Raw genomic sequence first — 25,434 nt, 5'->3', positions numbered from 1 at the left:
TTCTGGTATGGGCATTCACAGCTATGGTAAACTTCTCTCTTACGACTGCTTTCATTATGGTCTGATTCTATTACGTAATTTTTTTTGTGACCTATTGATTTGTTTTGTTTTGTTTGAGACAGAGTCTCACTACATAGTGCAGGCTGGCCTTGAACTCACTTATCTAGCTGGCCTCAACTCACAGTGCTCCTGCCCCGTCAGCCTCTCAAGTGCTTAGATTACAGGCGTGTGTCATCATGCCGGCTCCTACTGGCTATGTAAGATAGTATTATTTAGATTCCATGCATTTGCAGAATTTCTGTGATTTCTCTTGTTATTTTTGTTTGTTTCATTGCATTGTGATCTGATAATGTACATGCTTTTTTTCTTTTTGAGATAGGGTCTTGCTATGTAGTTCAGGCTAACCTTGAACTTATTATGTAGCCCAGGTTGGCTGTGTACTTGAAGCAGTCAGTCCTCCTGCCTCAGCCTCCTGAGTGCTTGGATTACAGGCCTGTGCCACCGTGCCTGGTGCAGGTTCCTATTTTGATTCTTTTGCAGTTAGGTAAGCTTGCTTTATGGGCTAGCACATGGTCTACTTTGGAGAAGTACTGTGTGCTGTGAGAATGTGTATTATGGTAGAACTCTATGTGAATAATCTTTCACCAAGTTGTTTGTAGGTTTGGTTCAACTCTGGTATTTATTTATTTATTTATTTTTGTCTAGTGATTTATTTGTGACAGTAAGGTATTGAGGTCTGCCATTATAATTTTGTTGGTGTTTATCTGATTTTTTTTTAATGTCTAATAGTGTTGGTTTTATGAAGTTGAATGTGCAAGTGTTTGGTGCATAGATGTTTTCCTGTTGAATTGTTCCTTTACATGTTCTAACTATCTTTGTATCTTCTGATCAGACTTGGCTTGAAATCCACTTTGTCTAAAATTATTATTAGCTGGGCGTGGTGGTACATGTGTGTAATCCCAGTACTTGGGAGGTTGAGACAGGAGGATTGCTACAAGTTTGAGGCCAGTCTGGGCTACAAAGTAAGTACAAGGCCAGCCTGAACTGCATAGTGAAACCCTGTCTCAACACCTCCCCAAATCCTAAAATTATTATTGTAATTAATTAATTAGGTTTTCTGCCACTGAATCTTTTTTTTTTTTTTGGTACTGGGAATCGAACTCAGGGCCTCAAGCTTGTCAGGTAGGCGCTGTGCAGCTGACCTATATCCCCAGCCCCTTGTAATTAATTAATTAGGTTTTTTGAGGCAGGGTTTTACTTTGCAGTTCACACTAACCTTGAACTCTCTATAGTCCTCTGGCCTCAGCCTCCCAAGTTCTGGTATTACAGGTGAGTTCTTGTATTATAGGCGTATACCACCACACCCAGCAACTTTGTCTAAAATTAGAATAGCTACTTCTGCTTTTTTTCTGGGTTCCTATTTCATGGAATATTGTTTTCTATCCTTTTATTTTATTTTTTAAAATTAAAAAAATTTTTTTCCCACTGAGGCATTTTATTCATATGTTTTACATCCCTAGAAAAAGAATCCCAGGATTTTTCATCTTGTGTGTTTTTGTTGTGTTTTTTCATGGTCCATAATGCCAGCTGAGATTGTCAATACCATGAAACCAAACTGATGGGATGGGATGGGATGGGAACAGATTATTCTGCCATTTTTCCAGGTCTTTTGGCTGCACATCAAACCTTGGGCTGATCACTCCACACTTGTTTAACCTGCCTGGGAGGTTTACAACAATTTCTCCAGCCCTGTGATTATCAGTGATTTCAAGTTTGCCAGTGTAACCATGCTTCATCACCACAGTTAGAAAGCGGACATGACTTTGGAGCACAGCCTAATAAGGACCCTGGTGTTTGCCTGTCTTTTCGGCATATTGATGCTTGTGAGAGCAGCAGCCAGGACATTCATGTGCACCATTATGGTGGCATGGAGAGGTGGCTGAAAGAGTGATTTTTATTTTTTAATGGTAGTGAATTTTTGTTGAAGGTAAGAGAAGAAACAGGCTCTGCAGAGCGATTTTGGGCCAAATAAATGTAGAAAAAGAAGTGCACCCTGCAAAGTGAGGGTGGGTCACCATGCAAGAGTGAACACAGTAGCCATTCATCCTTTGATTTTTTTAACCTATGAATTTCTTTTTGGATTAAATGTGTTTCTTGTATACTGCATTATCATTGAGTTTTGTTGCTTCCTTCATTCTGCCAACTTGTGTGTTTTGCTTGGGGAATTGAAGGCATTCACTTTGAGAGATGTTACTGAAAGGTATTGACTTACCTGTATCATTGCTTTATTTTCCTGTTGCTGATTCATTCTCCCTCTCCCTCTCCTTTCTCTTCTCTCCTCTGCCCTCTGTCCTCTCCCCTCTCCCCTCTCCTACCCTCTCTTCTCCCCCTCTCCCTTCCCCTCCCCTCCCCTGCCCTCCTCTGCCTCTTCTCCCTCTCCCTCTCCCTCTCCGTCTCCCTCTCCCTATCTCCCTCTCCCTCTCTCCCTTTCCCTCTCTCCCTCTCCCTCGCTCCCTCTCTCCTTCTCCACCTTTTTCTTTCTCCTTTCTGCTTAACTACCCACCCTGCCTGGTGTTTTCATTCTATTAGATTTTTTTTTTGACATTGTTGATTTCATTGTCTCTTTCTAGTATATCTTTGAGAATTTTTGGAGTGCTAGTTTGTTGGTCATAGATTTCTGGTGGTACTTTTTTCCATGGAAATACCTATTTCTCCATCAGTATTGAAGGAAAAATTTCAAGGCTAATTATTTTAAAAATATTTCAATGTATATGTTAAGTGGTTTCATTTACACTACTAGTTTATCTTAGTTCCTTGAAAAGAAAGATTTGTGTTACTGTTTCTGTTTTGTAAGGATCTTTTTGGTTTATGTCTTATATTTAGAGTAACTACTTTGAAGATGATAACAGTGTAATAACTACTATTATTCTCTTATCACAGTATTTGATTGTGAAATTTTGTTTTATTTTTTCATACAAAAGAATTTATGGGAAGCCAACATATATTAAGCACTCCCAGAGGTTCTAAGACTACAGGTTTACAGAAGACCTGTTTATAGACATGTGGCCATGACAGTGACGGTAACACCCTTCATTTTCCTGATCATGTGATATATACTACTCTTAATTCTTATTTTTCCCTTAATTCTTATATAAAGTTGAAAGGCAGTAAGATTTCAAGATTAATAAATAGTCACTGCAAGATTTCAGTGAAAAATTTTTTTTCTAGGCTATAGAAGTCTGAGTTGGGAGTTATCTTTTAGGGCTTGAAACATTCCCCTCCAAGCTCTCTTGGCTTTTAAGGTCTGATTGTTAAGTCTGCTATAATTCTAATGGATTTACCTTTATAAGTGATTTGTTGCTTTTCTTTAGCAGCTTTTAAAGATTCTGTCTGTGTTGAACTGCAGTGTGATGTGGAGAAGTTATCTCTTGATTGTGGCGCTTTCAGGTTCTGTATGCCTCATTCATTTGTACATTTAATTCTTTCCCTATATTTGGAAAGTTTCCTGCTGTTACGTTTGTAAATAGGGTTTTAAATGCCCTTTGTGCTGTCTGCTGATTTTTCACTTATTCCGGTTAATCTCATATTAGTCTTTGTATCATCTAGCAGATATTGGATCCTTTCTTTACGTCTGTCTGTCTGCCTACTTTTTTTTTGGTTTGTTTGTTTTCCGGTACCAGGAATTGAACTCACGACCTCCCATTTGCCAGGCAGGCACTGTGCCGCTGAGCCAGATCCCCAGCCCCTACTCTGTTTTTTGAGACAGGGTCTCACTATGTGGTCCAGTGTGGCTTTCTTGATCTCACAGTGATCCTCCTGCTTCAGCCTCTGGAGTACAGGGACTACAGGTCTGTGCCATTACACTTGCCTCTTGTTGTTTTACTGAACTTATTATTATTATTATTTTTTGGTACTGGGAATCAAACTCAGGACCTTATGCTTACCAAGCAGGCACTTGTGCCACTGAGCTATACCCCTGGCCCTTTCTTGTTGTTTTTAAGATCATTCTCTTAGTAATTTGTCTTTGAAAACATCCTTATCTTCTAATTCTAATATTCTGTTTTCATGTATTTTACTTCTGCTGCCCATTCTTTTAATATAATTTTTAATCTCTTTTATTTCTGCTTGGAGCCTTTTCATGGACTAATTCTTTCCTATCCTGGTCATTCATGTTTGTGTCATTTTGTTTAGGTCAATTGGCTTTTTATTAGTATTTTTTGTAAGCTCCCTAATCTTTTCTTTCTCTCTCTCTCTCTCTCTCTCTCTTTTATTTTATTTTATTTTTTTTTTGGTTTTTTGAGACAAAGTCTTGCTATGTAGTTCAGGCTGGCCTTGAACTCACTGTGTAGCCCAGGCTGGGCTTGAAGGGGTGATTCTCCTACCTCAGCTTCCCGAGGGCCTTTGTTTTTAATTTGATCATTGTGTTTAATGCTTCCATTATCTGTTTAGTTATATCTTCTGTAATTCCTACTGAGTACCTCATTGCTCTGTTTTTAATTTTGTCTTTTGTCCTTTGGAATAATTTTGGAATGTGGCTTTTGTTTTCTTGTCCTTTGATACTCCCAGGATCAGTGTGGTGGGGGGTAGTTGGGAGTTATGGGAGACAGTTTGTTGTATTGTCTTCTCATGTTTCTGTTATTTTTTGTTTATTTTCTGTTTAGGTTTGTGGGGGTTCATAGTGCAAAGACTGGTTGCCAGCGTGGAGATTCATTTAGTAGTCTGCTTTTCAGTGTTCTACTGTGGGTTTGACTAACTACAATCCTCAGCCTCTGCCCCAAGATCCAGACATCTCTGTTAATTTAGGAAGGAGGGAAGGATGCAGTGCAATGACCTGATACATATTTCTCTGGGAGTGGATCCCAATATTGTTAATGTCACAAAGGTAATCTGGATGTTGGCATTCAGAGAAAACTCATTAATAGCAACAGTAATGCAACCCTTGAAATGTCAGGCAACAGTAATATTTTCCAAGACAAATTAGATATTGACATACCATAAGACCTAATAGTATATCGGCTCTAACAAAACCAAAAAAAATCTGCATTTATTTATTGTTACTTTTTTGAGTTTTTTTGGGGTAGGGTCTTGCTTCTTGCAGTGTAGTTCAGGGTGGCCTCAAACTTGCAGCAATCTTGCCTCAGCCTCCCAAGTGCTGGGATTACAGGCGTGTGCCACCATACCTGGCAAGAAATCCACATTTAAGGATAAATACTAAGACATCCCTGATACTATGACATTTAGCAAACATGCACTATTGCAACAACTCTACTTCTAGTAATGATAAAAGGAATTCAACAGTGATAACAGTTAACTATCTAAATACTAATAAAGCTTAATGGTTGTGCTGTTAAAGATAGGGAGTTGGAAATGATAGAATGCAAAAGGAAAAATTTGAAAAATTGAATAATGGGAAAGGAAAAGGAGGAGAGAGAAGTAAAAGAAAGGATACTGTTAAAGAATAGAAGGGTATTTATAGAATTTGATAAAGGCAACAGATAAAAACTTGAAATAGATAAAAAAAAGGGAGGAAAGAAGAAAAACAAAGCAATAATATGGAGTTTAAAGATAAGAAAAAAGTAAAAGAAACTAATAAAAAGAAAAAGAGAAGGGCAAAAGAAAAAAAAATGAAATAAGTGGAAGAAAACCATGAAAGAAGTACAATGGAAAATTCCCTGAACCCCAAGGAACCAGTGAAGAGGAAAGAGGAAATGAAAAGTCCGAAAACAGATAAAATTTTTTTTTTCAGTTTTTTTTTGTCTTTTTTGAGGCAGGGTTTCACTGTGCTATTCAGGCTGGCCTTGAACTCACAGTGATCCTCCTGCCTCAGCCACCTGAGTGCTGGGATTACCGGCATGCACCACCATGTCCGGCCTCAATGTGTTTTTGAATGAGTGGTTCTGTTCCTGGATCTGCAATTTTAGAATCCAGTTTTCTCTGCCTAGCCTTGTGGCTTTGGACTTGTAAGGTAACCCTGCTACAGAGGCCTTTGTTATTTATACCAGGCTGTGACATTGCCCAAACCCAGGTGTGTCCCTGCTCACTCCTGTAGATAAGGCAGGCAATAAGGTCCTAGATCTGTGCTGGTTGCAGGCAGTAGGGTCAGGGCTCAAGTACTCAATGCCAACACTTTTAAACCCAGTGCAACTCAAGCTGGGGCTGGACTCCCACTGCAGGGACCAAGGCATGTGTCCTTTCTGGCTGAAATTCAAACTCCCTCAGTGTGTCTGTCTCTTTCCAGCTGCTCCCTGTCCACAGTGGTCTCCTGTGACTCTCACCCAATCACTATGGGATGGTAGTACTGAGAATCCTGAAGTGAAGCCATCCCCAGTTGTTCTGAGCCCTAGATTCAAACAGTTATCCCCATCCTGGAATTGTGCCTAAGTAAGCAGTCTCTAGCAGTGTGTGCTGGGATTTTTATTCAGCTGTTACCTGCCATGTGGAGGGATTCCCCTGGAAGTGTAACTCCTTGCTGTTCCTGCAGATCACAATAGCTGCTGGCTCCCGCTGGACTCTGTGTCACTGGCCCAGTCTGCCACCATTGTTCTTCCCTGAAGCCTCACAGATGCTCACCTTACTTCTGCAGAGCTGGGCTCCCCTCGCTGTGCTCCACGAGCTGGAAGCTGGGGAGAGTATCCAGGATGTTTTGCTTCCTTCTTTGCACTGTGGTCTGTCTGTCAAACAGTTGTAGCTTTAAAATTTTCTGTCCATGCATCCCCAGTTCCTAGCAATCTACTTTTTTTCTTTTTTTTCTCCCCTAAGTTATTTTCCATTGTTTGGATTATGGATCCCAGAGAGGCTGGATTTTGCTGCTACTCACCACTTACTCATCTTGATTATCCCCTGAATTTCAGATGCTATACTTGGATTTATTCTTTCTGCCTTTAGGTTAAATCCACAGCAACATAAAATCATCTCTAAGGTTTTTGGGGCTAATTTTACAAGATTTGTGGCAGAATTTGTTTTAGCTGATGCATATGGTTTTAAGAAACTGTAAGACTTAAGGAAAAATGATTTTTGCAAAGTGAAAAAAATATTTTATTTTATTTTTGGTACCAGGACTCAAACTCACAACCTTGCTCTTGCCTGGCAGGCACTGTGCTGCTGAGCTATATCCCTATCCCCAAAGAAATTATTTTAGAAGTTGAAGTAAGCCAGGTGTGGTGCCACACACCTGCAATCCCAGTACTTGGGAGGTAGGGGCAGGAGGATCACTAAGTTTGATGCCAGCTTGGGTTACATAGCAAGACTCTGTCTGAAAAAACTATACCAAACCAAACCACACAAAAAAGTTAAAATTTAGGGAGAACAATCCAGTGGGAATGGCTTTATTTTTTTATTATACTTTTATTTCCAGTAGCATTTGATGTTATTACCATTATATTTGCCTTGGAAGTTATCTTGGTATTATGTTCCTCTGTTTCATGTATTTTATTATTGTTACAAAATATCTTTGTAAAATAGTTACAAAATAAATTTATTTTAGGTACTGGGGGTGTGTGGAACCTAGGGCCTCCACATTGAATTTACAATGCCAACCTTTTTAAAATTTTTTATTTTGAGACAGGGTCTCTCTAAGTTGTGCAGGCTATGCTTGAACTTGTTATCCTCTTGGCTCAACCTCTTAAGAGTGCTGGGATTATAGGCATGTGCCACCATGCCTGGCTACCTCATACTAGGTCCTCAGTAAACTTTTGTTACATGAAATTATTTCCTTGGTTTGAGGTAACTTTCCTACTTGTGGATTATAATCACTGTGACATACATTGCTACATGACTGTGGGTACACTGCATAATCTCTCTGAAATAAGTTCATTATGAAACTAGTAATGCTTTCCCTTAAAGGGTTAATTTTAACTAGGTAGTAGACTGCTTTGAAGATGAAAAAGTTGAGCATTACAATCATCCTATTACAGGTGAATCATTAGTATCAGGTTTGTAGATAAAAGCTTTCCCAAAGCTTGAAGTTAATTAAATGGGGCTGAAGTAATTATTTTGTACCTGCTTACTTCTTGGTTGTTTGCTTCACCTAAATCTCCAGATTTCTTGGGGACAAGGAACCTTTGCAGTTTATTTATTCTGAGGTCTCTGCCATGGAGCTAGATGGAGATTGAAACACTCTCATGGTGAGAGACATGCCATACCCGTGTAGTACAGCAGTGAGGATGGTGTGCCTTGTATTTTATGCAAAGCATGTAATTTGCTTGAGGTCCTCCAACTTTTCTGTACTAAGCATCACTTAGAGGTGCTCATTAAAAATGCTCTCTATCCAGAGATTCTGGTTCAGCAGGTTATATTTCTGGACTGATGAGGTGATTTCTGATTCAAGTAGTATGTTGAAAATAGCTTGAGATAATTCTGAATAGAACTGAAAAAAGCTGCTAAAATGAGAATGGCCAGTAAACATACGATTCGGTTAAATTGATATTCAAGGAATTCTGTATTCAGATTACTTACTCTGCATGTGTGTGTCTGACTTTCCTGATTGCTGAGACACAATACTTGATACTCAGTGTTAAAGAAGGATAAGGTTTATTGTAGCTCACCGTTTGTGAGGTTTCAGTTTGTAGTGATTGGCTCTAAGAGAGGGTGGCATGAAGAAGGGCATTACAGAGGAGAAACAGTGCATAGTGGGTAGAAGGCAGTAGAGTAGCTAAGCAGCAGCCAGCAAGTGACAACAGCAGTTCTTTTTCTGTCCCTTGTATTCTATAGGGCAGGTAGCACTCACACCCAGGGTGGGCCTTCCCATTATCCATTCCGAGAACTATGCTGAACCAATCAGTGGACTGATACCGTAATCACACAACCTGGTTCCCAGCATTACACACTTTAGATACAGCCACCTCCGAAAAGTCCCACCTATGACCACATGAGGCTTTGTGGGGACATCTAGACACAAGCTATAACAGTATGTATATATATATGTTTAATTCCAGTGTACATAGAACTTGTTTCCAAAATATGTTTGAACTGAGCATGGTGGCGCGTGCCTGTAATCCCAGCACTGAGAAGGCTGAGACAGGAGGATAGGCATGAGTTTGAGTGTAGCCTCTGCTACATAATGAGTTCAAGGGTGGGCTGAACTACATAGTGAGACCCTGTCTCAAAAACAAAACAAAACAAAACAAAAACCCCCAAATCACCAAAAAAAGTTTAGGAAATTTTAGTACCTACAGATGCAGCATGAAAATAGATAGCTTGGTGAAACAAGATTGTGAAATAATAATGGATAAATGTTGGAGCTAGCAGGGAGAAAATTCTAATGTAAGTTAAATTCTTCCAGAAGATTTCATGAAAGAAATGGCTCTTAAACAATAAGCATTTGGATTTGATTAGAAGGAATATGCTGGCCTGGGCAGAGGTGTGGCTCATTGGTATAACACTTCCCTAGCAGACACAAGACCCTGGATTCAATCCCATGAATAGTCAGCCAGGCATGGTGGCGTACGCTTACAAACCTAGCACTCTGGGAGACTAAGACAAGAGGATTATACGTTTAAGACTAGCCTGAGCAATTTAATGATTTAGTTAGATCCTGTCCTAAAGTAAAAACTAAAAAAAGGGCTGGGGATGCAGCCTAATGCAGAGGCCCTGGGTTCAATCCCTATTAACACATGCACACACACAAAGTAGATAGGAAAAATAGTTTATAGGTAGGTAACATAATTTATAGATGTTAATTTGTGTAGTAACAAATATACCTTAGCTTAGAACATATGATACTGCTTTCTCAGTCACGGCTTTTTGAATGTTATATAGTAATGCTTTCCAAACTCTGATGTGCACATGGATCACCAGGGGCTCTTGTTAAAGTAAGTCTGAGAGCAGAGCTTAAGGTTCTCCATATCCAGTGAGACAATGACACTGTGTTGTTGGTTCACAGACTACATATTGAGTAAAGAATATCTTTTTTTTTTTTTTTTTCTTGCTATGTAGCCCAGGCTGGCCTCAAACTCTAAAGATCCTCCTGAGCGCTGAGATTACAGGCACCATCACGCCTGGTGCTTGTTTGAATTTCTAATTGCTTTTCTTTTTGTGCCTTTTAGTACCAGTGTAGTCTTGCAGCTAGCTTTAAGACTACATCATGGTAAATTGTATTAAAGCACAAATTACAAATTGGTCTTTTTGGCAAAAAGTTCTTACAAAGAAAATGTTAATTTCTACAGAATATATTTGGATACCTTTAATCATATATTGTTGGCCAGGTATGGTGGTGCACACCTGTAATCCCAGCACTTGGGAGGCTGAGGGAGGAGGATTGCCATGAGTTCAAGGCCAGCGTGGGCACCATAGTGAGTTCAATGCCTGGCTGAACTATATGATGAGACCCTGTCTCAAAAAAAAAAAAAAAAAAAAAAAAATATTTTTTTTAAATTTTTTTTTAAATTTTGATAAAACCCTTTTTTTTTTTTTTTTTTTTGTGATTGAACCCAGGGTCTTAAGCATACTAAACATGTGCCGTACCACTGAACTACATCCCTAGTACCTAATAACTATGTGTGTGTGTGTGTGTGTGTGTGTGTGTGTGTGTGTGTGTGTGTATAGATTTTTGTTATCTTTTGTTTTGTTTTGCCTTTTAGAGACAGGGCCTCAGTATATAGTTTAGGCTGACCTTAAATTCATTATGTAGCCCAGGCTGGTCTCAAACGCAGAGCAATCATCCTGACTCAGCCTCTCAAATGCTGAAATTATAGATGTGTGCCACCATGCCTGGCACTTATATAAATATAAATGAATAAATCAATGAGAGGAAAGTGAAAGCTCTTCTTTAAAGTAATATGGATGCTGGATATGCTGGTCATGCCTGTAATCCCAGTGTTTGGGAAGCTGTGTCAGGATCACCACAAATTTAAGGCCAGTCTGGACTATGTAGTGAGTTCAAGATCAACCTGGACTACACATAGAGACCCTGTCTCAAGAAACTGAAAATAAGCTGGGGACATAGCTCAGTGGCACAGTGCCTACCTGGCAAGCGGGAGGTCGTGAGTTCAATTCCTGGTACCAAAAAAAAAAAAAACAAAAAGTAATACAGAGATCAAAAGAATAGAAGAAATGACAAAATTAGTCATGTCATAGTGGTGTTTGATAATGGCTAGTAGTCAGTGCTAAGACTAGTGGCATGAAGGTTTGTTCAGGAGCAGAATATTGGTGAATTTTGTTGGGTTGATATCTAATCAAATATAAAGGGACAATAGTGATTTTACACTGGAGAAGCCCAGAAGACACCAATTGGACCAGCTGAGTGTGTATAACATTGCTACTGATGACAGGGAAGAGTGGGTATAGTATGCACAGTATCATTTTTCGTAAAACTTTTCTGAAGTGTGTGGCCTGAGTATGAGGGACATAGGCTAGACCCAGAATGAGGAGTTATGAAAGGTCTTATGGGCAAAGCTATGAAGGAAATATAGGAAGAGACTGAGCACGTTCCCATTTTGGAAGAGGTGGGAAATCTGATAACTAAATCCAATACTGTATATTTTCCTGGATAGGATCTTGGATCTGAGAAACGTTGTTGAGACACTGAGAAAGTTTGAATGTGTTGGATTGGCTTTGTGTTATAGTACTGTTGTAATGTAAAGTATCCTTATTTTGGGCAGTATATACCAGAGTAATTAGGAAGGCATGAGGCAACATATCATAGAAAGATTATATGTACTCCAAACATACACCTTTTCTTGAAACTTTTTCGAGGAAAAACAAGAAACTAAACATACTTTTCTGATTATAAATTTTATATTTTCTTCTGTGTTTACATTTTCCTATATATTTGTGGTATGATTCAGTAAACGTTGGTTTCTTTCCTCCACATTTTTTATTAGTGCATATTAGTTACATACATTAATGGTTTTATTTAGAGAGATTTGTAAATGCACATAATATATTTTAATCACTTAGTTTCCTCTCCTCTCCCTTTCCTCTTGTCTAATAATACTTTTGCTTTTACTTCTTATTAAGTTTTTTTTGTGGTACTGGGGATTGAATCTAGGGCAGTGGTGACGAACTTGTGGTACGTGTGCTGCAGCCTGCTCTTCATCACCGAAAACTCTAAAAGCTTCTCAGTTTCTGACCTAGGGTCTTTGCACTGAGCTACATCCCCAGCCTTTTTTCTTATTTTGAGACAGGGTTTTGGTAAATAACTGAGTGGCCCAGGCTGGACTCAAAATTTAGATCCTCCTGCCTCAGGATTTTAGAGTGTTAGATCACAGGTGTGTGCCACCATGGCAGGCTTTGCTTTTACTTTGTCATCTTTTAAAACTCCATATATTAGGAAAAACCCATGATATTCGTGTTTCTGAATCTGGCTTATTTTATTCAAAGTGATGTGTAGTTTCATCCATTTTCCTGTAAATGGCAAAAATATTTTTTAAAGCTTTTTTTTTTTTTCTTTTTTAAGATAGGGTCGCACTGTGTAGTCTAGGCTGGCCTCAAACTCAAAACAGTCCTCCTGCCTCAGCCTCCTGAGTGCTGTGATTACAGGCATGCACTACCATGTGTGGCTGACAAAAATACTTTTTAATGGTTGAATAATTGTGTGTATGTGTGTGTATCACATTTTCTTTATCCTTTCATCTGTTGGGTACCTAGGCTGGTTCCATATCTTGGGGTTGTATATTGTGCCCCAGTATACAAGACTATTTATGTATTCCTTTGGGTGTATACTAAGGAGTGATATAACTGCATCAAATGGTAGCTCTATTTGTAGTTATTTGAGAAACTTGCATAGTATTTACATTCCTATCAGCTGTGTAGAAGAATTCCTTTTTCTTTGCATCTTTGCCAGCATTTAATGTTTTTTGAATTGTCAATAATATCAATTCTGACATGTGAAATGGAATCTCAGTGCAGTTTTGATGTGTATTTCCCAAAACTATTCATGATTATTCAAGAATATTAAGAGTTCTATTTGTGTTAATAGGAATAATAAATTGTTTTTAATACTGTCTTTCAGAAAGCTGAAGTTGATGGTAGTTTAAGTGACAGCCATGTATCTCCTCCAGCCAAACGCACTTTGAAACAACCAGATTCTGTTTGCAAAGACAAATCAAAATCACGTACTGGGCAGCGAGAGGAATGGAACATACCAGCTGGACAGGCCAGGTGAGATGGGACAACTCACTGGTGTTTTTTCATGAATTATTTGATGTGATTCAGGGCTGATGTTAATGATGATTTTCTTAACTTCTAAAAAAAAGTGTCATATTTACCTATAAATTTTGTTTATTATTTTTGTGTAATTTTTTCTCTATGCTATAGTGTATTTGTCTTATAGAGATAATGTGCAATAGGAACTGTGTAATAGTATAGTACATTGTATACTACTGAAAGAATAAGGATTTTGATAGTTTTGAGCATGCTTTCATATTTACAGTTCTGAAAATTCCAATAAAAACATAGGATTAGATTTATATTTTTTATTGGAAAATATATAAACTCTCTCCCTTCTAAGATTTTTGGATATTCTACTTGAATTGATATACTAAAATATTAATGAAATTTTAATTAATTTTAAAGAAATCTTCTGTGATCCTGTTTTAACTTAAACTTCTTTGTGTTGTTAAATATATATAAAAACTTAATTTTACTCAGCTTCAAAGTAAGTAATGATAATTTAATGTAGATATGATAGGCTTATACATACATAGAAAACTGGGGATGTATAGACTTTGACAGGCCATATACATTTGGAGAGTGGCCCATAAGGAGTCATATTTATTATGTTCTGTTCCATAAGTGGTATCACTTGAAAGTTTTATTTTACATTTGCTTGGGAACTGTGTAGAAAATTATATGAACCACAGTTGAGATTTTTCCCCTTGTCCATACTCACTCATCTGTGAGAGGACACAGGTCTACATGTTACAATGATGTCATGTAAGAAGAGTACCACCACCTGGCATAGCAGTGCCACCTGTAACTGTAGTCCAAGCTACTTGGAAGGCTGAGGGAAGAGGATCTCTTGATCCTACGAATTGTATGCCAGACTTGGCAGCATAATGGGCCCCTGTCTCTTAAGAGAGGAAAAAAGAGAGTGCTGCCATTTAATTACATTTTGTCACTTTTTGTCTACCTGTTGTAATCTGTATTTTATACTTATTAAATGAATGAATCAGGCTTTTTTTGTAGATAAACGTTCCTAAAATGTTCCTTTAGTGTTGCTATCTATTTACTTGTATATATATAATACCCTAGACTTACCCACTAGTTGGCTTTCATGTAAATTGGTCTTGTTTGTGTCAAGCTGAGTACGATGGGGAGCACTTAATCCCTGCTGCTGAGGAGGCTGGGCAGGAAGGTCAAAAGTAAGAGGCTGGTGTGGGCCATTTAGGGACACCTGGTCTCAAAACACTGAGCTGGTGGTGTAGCTCAGGGGTAGAGTGCCCATGGGTAGTTGAATCCAAAGTACTAAAAAAAAAGTTCTTAATATATTTTGAGGAGGGATGATAATGTACTTTTGTCTAGATATCTTATACTACTATATTCCTTTTTAAAAATGTTTTCAATAAAAAGCTTAAGTAATGAATACTTACCATTTTATTGTTTCTGTTTTAGTAGGATTATGTTTAACAGTTCACACAATTTAGAAAGTTAAAAATATTTAGTTTGTCTAGGAATATGAAAGAGTGCTGTACTGCCAGAATTAGTCTGTTTTAGATAACCTGAAAAGAAAATGCCGTTCAACCTATTTGATTCAACAGAACTGAATTTTAAGGAAAAAAAAATTTATTTTGAGACAGGGTCTCGCTATGTAGTTTAGGCGGTCCTTGATCTCACTGTAGCCCAGGCTGACCTCAAACTGACAGTGATCTTCTTGCCTCACCCTCCTGAGTGCTGGGATTACAGATGTGCACTGCCATGCCTGGGCTAAGGGAAATTCATAGTGGAAAATATTTTTTGGGTACTGGGAATCGAACTTAGGAACTTGCGCTTGCCAGGCAGGTGCTGTGCTGCTGAGCTGTATCCCTGGCCTATAGTGGAAAATATTTTAGATTTTGAGATGATGGAAAAATCAGGAGCGTAGATTTTTTTTTTTTTTAAATAGGGAAAAGGAGAGATAGAGGGAGAGGGAAAGAGGGAGAGAGAAAGAGAGATAGAGGAGAGAGGAGTGTAGATTTTTGTTGATAAACATAAAATCAGGATTTATTTAAAGGCTTCTGTTTGTTTTTATGTTACGAATCTGATAATTCTGATTTGTCTGTTTTGGTAATTCTGATTTGTCTGTTTTGAGCATCTAAGTTAAAATTATTGAAGTTCTCTTAGAAAAATAATTGGTTAGAAATGATAATTCATGTGCAGGAAAAATTAAATATTGACTTATTAGCTATGAAAAAGAATGAATCCTAAAGAACTCTATAGAGGTCACTAGGTTTTTGAAAGAAATTACCCTTCATTGGCAAAATAACTTTTCCTTTTAGAGATAAGTAATTGAAGATAGACGTGCAAGGTCGTGAGTTCAATTCCCAGTACTGGAAAAAAACAACAAAAAGATTTTTTTTTTAGTATATATTCTATTTTATATGTAGGAATTCACAAATATACAATCAAACTTAGGTTAGGTATGTTATCTTATATATATTTTGAGTACAGAATGCTATTTTGTTGACTTTCATGGGCTGACATTTATTTAGCAGCTTATTTAGCCTGGGGGCTGTGTGTGGTGTTGCAGGAGGCAGCCTGGAGAAAGGCATGTGTTTGATGTCTCTAGAATAATAGAAGGGCATATGCTGATACAGACAAAATTAAATCTTAGCTGGACTAACAAAACACTTAATTAGAACATGTTTGAAATTTGCTTTTGTGGTCCAGTGATGAGGGAGGAGAGAGAGAGAGACAGACAGAGACAGAGAGGTTAGACAGTTACTCTGTCAGTCAGCTGAGGCACGCTAGAATTGAGAGGTGGTAGTAAGTAGTTGGGCAAGTTCTGTCACAAGTGAAACTTGCTCTGAAATGAGGCTTAGAGTGTTCATAAATCAATAGTTGCTTGAGTTTATATGGGAAAGGGAAAATAAGTAATCCTTTTCGGGTGTGTTTTTGATGCTAGGAATTGAACTGAGGGTCTTGCTTCTGTCAGGCATATACTGTGCTGCTGAGCTACACCCCTGACCAGTAATAATTTCGTTTTTTGTTTTGAGACATGGTCTTACTATACTGTTTAGGCAGTTTAGGTTGGCTTTGAGCTCACTGTGTAGTCCAGGCTGGCCTGGAACTCACAGAGGTCCTCCTGCCTCAGCCTCCCAAGGGGTGGGGTTACAGGCATGTGCCACTATGCCTGACTTGCCAGTAATAAGTTTTAAGACTAGAATTGCAGTGGTGTGTACTTCAGAGAGTTTAAAGCTGTAGAAAATTCTAATGTAATAATTATCTGATGAAGGTGAAACTATTCATTAAAAAAAAAATCAGGGGACAGATCCTGGGAAAAGTTCTCCATTAATTTTCCCTTTAAAAAATAAACAAACTTGGGCTGGGCATGGTGATGCATATCTGTAACCCCAGTACTCGGAAGGCTGAGGCAGGAGGATTGCTGTGAGTTTGAGGCCAGCCTGGGGTACACTGTGAGTTCAAGATCAGCCTGAACTACATAATGAGACACTGACTCAGAACAACAAAACAAAACAAAACAAAACATAAAAACCAAACAAGTTGGCCCTGGAAACCGAGGCAAGAGGATCATGTTCAAGGCCAGCCTACACTCTACAGCAAGACTCTGCCTCCCCGCCAGAAAAGATTGAATTTTGAAACAGGGTCTTGCTAAGGTTACTGAGTTGCCCAGCTGGGCTCAAGCTTGCAATCTTCCTGCCTTAGTCTCCCAGAGTGTGGGAATTACAGGTGTGCACCAATGAGCCCGGGCAAGAACTGACTCCTTTTGAGCAGACAGAAATTGTCCTGTGTTGCTCTTTCCAGTGATGTTGTCATCACTCACACAAAAGTTTTAGATTTCTTTCTTTTTTTGTGTGGTCCTGGAGAACCCAGGGGTGCTCTACCACTATGCTCCATCCCCAGCTCTTTTTTTTTCCCTTTATCAGTACATGTTTGCAGTACATAATGATTACATTCATTGTGGGGAGTGGCACATACACATAATTATTTTTTATTTTGAGACAGGATCTTGCCACAAATTTGTGATCCTCCTGTATCAGCCTCCTGAGTAGCTGGGATTGCAGGTGTGTGCCACCACTCCCTTGCCTAAATTTCTTTTGTGGAATGATTTTAAGGTCTGCATCTTACTATTTTGTAGTTTGGTTTTCTTTTGAGACACAGGGTCTTATTGTGTAGCTCAGGCTGACTTTGAACTCACTGTATAGCCCAGGTTGACCTCAAACTCACGCCACTCCTCCTGCCTCAGCCTCCTGAGTGCTGGGATTACAGGTGTGCAACACTAGGCCTGGCTGCATTTCATTCTTTTGAATAATTCAAGTGCTGTAACATTTCAACCATTTTGTCTTACTTATAGTCAAATTTGATTTGGTACCAACACTTGTGAATAAACTGATAATTGGCAAATAAGATGAATTAATGTTACTAAAGCCAAGGTATGTATTTGAAGTAATAAAATAAACTTTTTTGTGTAGTTTTAAGTGGATTTTGAGAGTGATTCTGAAGAATTCCAGAAATCATTTTGTGCATTGGCAACATTGCTAGAATACACATAGCAGTTACTTTAGAGTTATATCCATATTCCTGGAATATTATGCACGTTCTATACAAAGGTGCCAAAAATGAACCATTCTCAATACTTTTATTTTCCGTGATGAAAGAGAGGGCTGGAGTTTTTCTGTGTGTGTGGGTTTTTTTTTGGAGACGGAGTCTCACTGTAATTCAGGCTGGCCTCAAACTCATTATGTAGCTTGGACTATCCTCAAACTAGAGGCAGTCCTCCTGCCTCAGCCTACCAAACCAAATGCTGAGATTCCAGGCTTGTGTCACTATGCCCAGCTTGTTTTCTTGTTGTTAATTTGAGACAGGGTCTTGCCCTGTTGTTCAGGCTGGCCTTTAATTTACTGTGTAGCTCTGGCTGGCTTTGAATTCATGGAGATTCTTCTACCTCAGCCTCTCAGAGTGCTGGGATTTCAGGTGTGCCCCACTACACCCAGCCTTCCCCTTAATTTTTTAATCTGTGAAAAATAATTTATTTAAAAACTATCTTACTTTGTACTGACAGCTCTTTTGTTAGGTGGTAATTTAGGACTTCTTTGAAACAGGGTCTTGCAATGCAATACAGGTTGACCTTGAGCTGACTATGTAATGTAGGCTGCCTCAAACTTGCAGTGATCCTCCTGCCTCATCCTCCCAAGTTCTGGAATTATATGCATGTACCATCAAACCGAATTGAACTTTCTTACACTAAGAAACACAGGCTTTTTAAGTTGTCAATTTGTAGTGACCTTTTTAGTCTTTTTAGTGATTTATATTTCTCCTCTTCCACCAAAATGAAAGAATTGTAAAATGACTGTTTTGAGAAATCAGCTAAATTTTAATTTTTAGTTGAAAATGTGCAGTAAAATATTTTGAAGATTATTATTAAATATTATTTGTGCTTGGTGTTTTTTTCCCCTATCTTACATAGCTTATTATTTGAAAAAGTTTGTCATATTTTGAAATTTATTTTGTCAAACAAAACCATTAGCTACTATGTGTTGCCAGGCAACTTATTGCCTCACTTAAATTTATGCTGCCTGTTAAGCGTCAGTCTTTTCATTAGGGCTGTAATTCATAGAGTTGATGATGGAACCACTTCATTGTATAATATGTTGTGAAAGCATTTCTTTAAAGAATCAAATGACAGTCTATTCTATTAATTCATACATTATCAATCTTAGGGTAAAATAAATTTATCTTGTAAAGATAATATATCACTAACATTTAATTTATTATTGCCAACATTTTAAAGATTAAAGTAATAATTACAGCAGAATTGTTTTTCTTGCTTATCCAAACAAATGCTGATGTGTTTGTGTATTAAATATGACTGTATTCTAGGTTAACGTCTCAGCCTGGCACTGCATTACCGAATGGACATAGTGGTTTATGTGAGTATTCTGTTACAAAACTGCTTGGTATTGAAATTCTTACAGTGGTGTTAGATTAAGCATCAATTTGGGAATAAATAGGTTGATTTAATAGCGTGCTCAGTCTGTAGCTGGAAATGGCTAGATTTTAGTCATTGAAAAATGTATGTAATTATTAAAATTTGAGAAATCTATATAACTGATAATTTCAAATATGACATTATAAAACAGCTATGGAAAATTTAAATTATTGAGTATTAAAATCATTAAAAAGTTATGTTGAGCTTTTATAGTCTTTTAAAAGTGATTTTAGCTGGGTATAGTGGCCCATGCCTGTAATCCCAGCACACAGGAGGCTGAGGCAGGAGCATCACTGTGAGTTTGAGGCCAGCCTGGGCTACATAGCAAGGCCAGCCTGAACTACATAGAGAGACCTTGTCTCAGAAAGGCCAAATCCAAAAAACAAAAAATGACTTTTTTTATTCTTTTCTTTGTTTTTGTGTTCTGTATGTTGGAATGGAAATGCCTGTGTTTTGCAGCTCTGAGAAGCCACCCCCTCAGAGGGGAGAAGAAGGGGGATGGGGACCTTCCTTGTATAAATGGTGACATGGAAGTCAGGAAAAGTTGTCGTTCCAGGAAAAACAGATTTGAGAGTGTGAACCAGAGTTTGCTATTTGATCAACTAGTAAATAGGTATGAATATTTGTGTAATATGCAGTTTATTTTATTTTTTAAAGCCCATTATATTTTAAAAAATATTTTAAATACTGACTTAGCAATGGATATAATTCTTTTAAAACTTAACAGTAGCTGGTAATGATAGTTTTTTTTTCAGGCTAGTAGATTTAATATAACTTGTATAATACTAAAATTTTCCTCTATTTTAGCAGTTAGATAATATGAGTAATTTTATTTAAACTTCACTACTACTGCATTCCTTTGCTATTTGTTCATTTAATATTTGTGTTTTTTAGTTTTTAAGCAATATTGTCTCATCGATATAAGCAAATACTAGCTTTGCTTAGTCAAGATTTTAACTTGGAGCTGGGCCTGGTGATTTATACCTGTAGTTGCAGCACTGAGGGAGGCTGGGGCAGGAGGATTACAAATTTGATCCCAGCATGGGTAATTTAGCATCTTAGGAAGAGCCTTTCTCAGAAGATTTAAAAAAAGGCTAGGGATGTAACTGAGTACACAGGTCCTGTGTTTAATCCCTGGAACTTGGGGTGGGGGTAGATTTTTGACTTAAAGATACTTTGAACTTGTATTTTTATTTTACTTTTGTGTGTTTTTTGAGACAGGGTCTCAATATATAGTTTAGGATGGCCTTCACCTGACTGTGTAGCTCAGGTTGGCCTAGAATTTGCAGCAGTCTTCTTGCTTCAGTCTCCTGAGTGCTGGATTTACAGTGATTTGCCCTCACACCTGTTGGACCTGTATTTGTGGGACTGAGTCACCCAGCTAGTGATCAGGTCGGCATCTACAGTTACAAAATTCTGTTCTCAGATAATATCTTTGCTGCTACAGTAACAGAATGCCACAGGTTGGGAAAATTAAAGAAATTTCTATCTGGAGTCTAGGAAACCAAAACTACAGGCCTTCTTGTTGCAGTGTAACATGGTGGAGGGATCATAGGGCCAGAGCATAGGAGAGGAGAGGCAGGAAGAAGAAGGGGAACAGGGACTCGATTCAACTTCTCCTGTTTATCAGCAGCACGTAGGGTAACCACCTCAGTCTCTTTGCGAGGGAGTGTTCTGTGAGCTAATGACCTTTTAAAAGTCCTGCCTCTTAACACTGTTGCACTGGGGCTTAGGTTTCCCACATCTGAACATTGAGGGACATTGAAACCAGAGTGTTTATCATCTGCTTGATCTTAACAATGATCGCAGTAGCTGGAGAGGAAGGTCAGTGTCATTCCTGTTTGACAGGCATGGAAATAATGTAGTGTAGAGCAGTCAACATCCGAGTTGGGGTGTAATGTAACTATTTACTTAGATCTGGATCTGAACATACAGTAAATAATATATAAATATTTGTTGTTTGTTAAAAACATAAAATAAGCCGGACATGGTGGCACATGCCTGTAATCCCAGCACATTAGAGGCTGAGGCAGGAGGATTGCTGTGATTTTGAGGCCAACCTGGGCTACATGTTAGTTCAAAGCCAGCCTGGACTACATAGTAAGACCCTGTCTCAAAAAAAAACAAAAACCAAAATCAAAAAGCAAAATAAATAACCCATGAAATAAAAATTGTTAAGATGTTAGTGTATATTTCTTGGTTTTTAGTATTCTGCTCTAATTTTAAAAATATCTGTTCAGTTAGCCTTATTTGCCTTTAAACATTTTACAAGCGCTTTTTAAAATATACATTGAATTAGTTTTCAGTGTCAGGGATCTGGTAATTATTTATGGTGACATTACAGATTGACTTATTTGGAACCTTATATTTTTTATTTTAATAAATATATTAAGAGAAGATGTTCTGGTTTATTTTTTTTATTGGGCATTGTTTTACTGGCGCTGAAAGACATTCAGTGGGAATATTATATGCAGTTACATATCAGGGATGAGTTAGTTTACATGAGTTGTTGAAGAGTCATTTAAACCTTGGTGTGATTGTGATTGCAGTACCGCTGAAGCTGTGCTCCAAGAAATGGACAACATTAACATCCGACGGAATCGGCGATCAGGAGAAGTAGAACGACTTAGAATGTGGACAGATACAGAATTTGTGAGTACATTAACTGTGGCAACTTTTGCCTTTGATTCCATGCCTGGTTTAAACTCTGTGTGTGTGTTACTGAAGAAGTGTATTCCTAGATCTGCTTGCCCCGCATCCCTTGAGATGGGGTCTCACTGAGTTGCTGTGTTGCCCAGGTTGGATTTATTTATTTATTTATTGATTGATTGATTGATTGATTGATTGATTGGTTTTTCTCCGGTACCGGAAACCGAACTCACGACCTTGCGCTTGCCAGGCAGGCGCTTTGCCGGTGAGCTAAATCCCCAGCCCCCCAGGTTGGGTTTAAACTTACGAACTTTCTTGCTCAGCCTCTCAGAATGCTGGGATTACAGGGACCTGCCACCATGCCTGGCTTTAGGTTTATTTTATTTTCTTAGATAATTACCTGATTTAAGCCCTCTAGTAGGCTATGATTTGCTTGACGAGAAAGTACGTTGATGATATTGTATGTTTTTTATATTATGGGATTTTTTTTAGTCCTTTATATTTATTGGATTTAGGAAGTTCTACGTTTACACATCTTTGACATGCAGGTAGGAGCTTAGTAAATTTTATGAGACAGGCATGTTCTGTTGAGTTAATTTTGTTTTTTTGAGACAGGGTCTTGCTATGTTGTTTTTAGGCTGGCCTTAAACTTGAGGCAATATTCCTTTGTCAGCCTCTTGAATACTGGGATTATTACACGTGTGTGCCATCTTGCCCAGCTAGTTAATGTTATTTATAGCACAGAACAAATGCCATGTTAATATTTGAAAGATTTCTTTTTTTTAAAAGGAAAACATGGATATGTATTCAAGAGTGAAAAGACGAAGAAAATCACTGAGAAGAAATAGTTATGGGATACAGAATCATCATGAAGTTTCTACTGAGGGTGAAGAGGAAGGTTTGTAAAGCACTTTATAACATAAATACTGGAAAGTTCAAGTGGGAGAGTAGAAAATTATTATATCAAGTAATATATGTACAATATTGCTGGTTAGGTGAGTTTTAGCTTTTGAACTGTATTCAATTTGAATTTTTTTGAAACAGGGTCTTGCTTTGTAGTTAAGGCTGGCCTTGAACTCACTATGTAGCCCAGGGTGGCCTTGAACTCTTGGTGATCCTCCTGCCTCTGCCTCCTGAGTGCTGGGATTACAGGTGTGTGCCACCATGCCCAGCTGAAGTAATTTAAATTCAGTTGACATTCTGAGTTTCCATTTCTTTCACTTGGAGAAAGCTTTCAACTGTATATTGTACGTTATTGTATATTTCATTAGTAACCACTGTTAGTCCTTAAGAGATCTAGTATGGAGTAGAATTTGCTATGGGCTAATTTGCTTGTTAGTTGAATCCTCTTTTATACTTAGGCACTGTTTAACTAGAAAGTTGTTTGCTGCCTATACCCTCTAAGTTTCTTACTTAGATATCAAATGCAGTTATGGATTAAGGAGTAAGTGGTGAAGTTTAGAGGTTCGGGACTGCTATTACTATGGAGGCAGTTATACCATTCTTTCCTGAGTGCATTCTCAGTTCTGAGTGGAAGAAGACAAGCAAACTTTTTAGGGCTGGATCTGAGAATATGTGGAAAGCACATTGGCTCCTTGGGGTATGAACTGATGACTACTAGAACTGATGTACCCATAGGGTTTAATTTCTGAGGTAATAATCTTAATAGGAATCGATTTCAGGTAAGTGGGTGTACTATAAATATAGATTAATAGTTACTTTTCAGTGGAATCTCAGAGGAAGAATACATTTGTTTCTCAAATTTTTTATATATAGTCCATATTAAAGTGGGTGTTAATTTTACAAGCTTTTTTTCAGAAAGTAATTCTTTTGAATGTTTAGAAAACTTATTTTGGCATAAATGTTTTTTTATTTTTATTTTTGGTTTTTTAAGATAGGGTCTCACTATGTAGTTCAGGCTGGTTTTTTTTTTTTTTTTTTCTTCTTTCTGGTATCGGGAATTGAACTCATGACCTCGCGCTTGCCAGGCAGGCGCTGTGCCTCTGAGTGAAATCCCCAGCCTTTTAGGCTGGTTTTGGACTCACTGTGTAGCCCAGACTGACCTTGAACTCATGATAATCTTCCTGCCTCAACCTCCTGAAAGCTGGGATTACAGGTGTGTACCCCTATGCCTGGCTATGAGTATTTTACACAGTAGTATTGTTTGGATAAGAAATCTTGTATTATGCTGGTTTTCTCTATAACCTATAAATTTTCAAAACTTGAGCTTTCAGATGTCAGGAGTAATATATAAAAGCTTGTAGTTTTAGTCTTCTACTTTACTCAGCACCATTGGTAACCAACATATGTAAATTTTCTTCACTTTTAACTATAAAGAGGTGTTACAGTTATAGCCAAACTGTTCCTTTAAAAGTAAACTTTTTTTTTGGTTTTTGGTTTTTTTCCGGTACCAGGAATCGAACTCATGACCTTGCGCTTGCCAGGCAGGTGCTGTGCCGCTAGCTAAATCCCCAGCCCCCTAAACTTTTAAAAATATATTATAACTTATTTAATTATATAGCTAGATGAATTATAGAGTAATTATGCATGTCCAGAACTAAGCTATCATCAACACCCTAAAAGTATGTTTCACAGCCAAGTCTACTAGTACACATAATTCTAGCATTCCAGAGATTGAGGTTGGCACATTGTGAGTTTGAGGCCAACCCAGGCTGTTTGGTAATTCAGGGCCACTCTAGAGTACATAACAAGATCCTGTCTCAAAAGCAAAACAAAACCAACCAACCAGCAAATATAGCATAGTCTATTTAATGTTCCTTCCAGTTCCTATCTCCATTCTCTTACCAAAATGGGTTCTAATTCATATGTAACTGTTGTCCACTTGCCTAGCAAATCATTATATTGCCAACAAAAATTGCTCTAGCTGTAACGTTAGTATTTACTTTGAGAGCATATTTTTCTGAATTACCAAATGATATTTGAGTGCTAATCATACTTAGTTTTTAATTGTGCAATAATTGAGGTTTGGTGTAGTTTGGAAAAATTTTAAGTCATATTTTGTTATTGCTTTGTCTTAAAAAGTCCCAAATAAGTCAAGACATCAGATACAACTGTTGTCTATTTTATGTAGAGATAAAGATTAGATTATAGATTTGTTTATTTTAGCAGAGAACTGTATTGATTAGTGGTAGGAAAACTTTTTAAACAATTATGTTGACTTTTAGTTATATTGATGTATGTTGTATCATAAGGGTTGACACTTTTTAAATCTTAGCTGTGCAAAATGAATAATGGGTAAAATGTAGCACTCAGTGCTAGAGTGGGACCAGTGTATGTGGATTAAACATGCTGTCCTTTCTTCTTTCTTTCTGTGTGTGTGAAACTAGAATCTCAAGAGGAGGATGGAGATATAGAAGTTGAAGAGGCAGAAGGAGAAGAAAATGATAGACCATATAATTTGAGACAAAGAAAAACAGTGGATCGATACCAAGCACCTCCAATAGGTAGGTGATTCTAAATAACTTTTTTTTTCTATAATTGAATAGTTTATTCTGCTCTAATGCTTTTTAAAAATTTTTAGTTTTTTCCACAGAGCTTTGTAGAGTGCTCATTTAGTCCCAGCTGCTCAGGAGACTTGAGTCTAAGAGTTTGAGACTGGGCTGGGCAACTTAGCAAGAAACCATCTCAAAATTGGCATCTTTTGTAGATTTTATGTATTTTTTCTATGTATTTATCTGTGG

General features: G+C 37.8%; 1 protein-coding gene and 1 pseudogene across 2 annotated transcripts in view; one reads left to right on the top strand and one right to left on the bottom strand.

The window, feature by feature from the left end:
* The window catches only part of Atad2b (ATPase family, AAA domain containing 2B), a 140,071-nt gene that overhangs the window by 17,851 nt on the left and 96,786 nt on the right, over positions 1-25,434 (top strand). For both annotated transcript variants that reach the window (XM_005400367.2, XM_005400366.2), the window contains exons 2-7: positions 12,950-13,098; positions 18,976-19,025; positions 19,544-19,697; positions 21,634-21,736; positions 22,523-22,631; positions 25,081-25,197. In XM_005400367.2, the coding sequence (XP_005400424.1) occupies positions 12,950-13,098; positions 18,976-19,025; positions 19,544-19,697; positions 21,634-21,736; positions 22,523-22,631; positions 25,081-25,197 (682 nt within the window). The remainder of the gene's footprint in view (positions 1-12,949; positions 13,099-18,975; positions 19,026-19,543; positions 19,698-21,633; positions 21,737-22,522; positions 22,632-25,080; positions 25,198-25,434) is intronic.
* On the bottom strand, positions 1,416-2,288 carry LOC102021750 (annotated as a pseudogene).

The sequence above is a fragment of the Chinchilla lanigera genome, unplaced genomic scaffold, assembly GCF_000276665.1.
Source record: "Chinchilla lanigera isolate Chin_1 unplaced genomic scaffold, ChiLan1.0 scaffold00068, whole genome shotgun sequence".
Classification (NCBI taxonomy): Eukaryota; Metazoa; Chordata; class Mammalia; order Rodentia; family Chinchillidae; genus Chinchilla; species Chinchilla lanigera.
The sequence above is the reverse complement of the archived record's forward strand: the minus strand, read 5'-3'. Positions and strand labels throughout refer to the sequence as shown.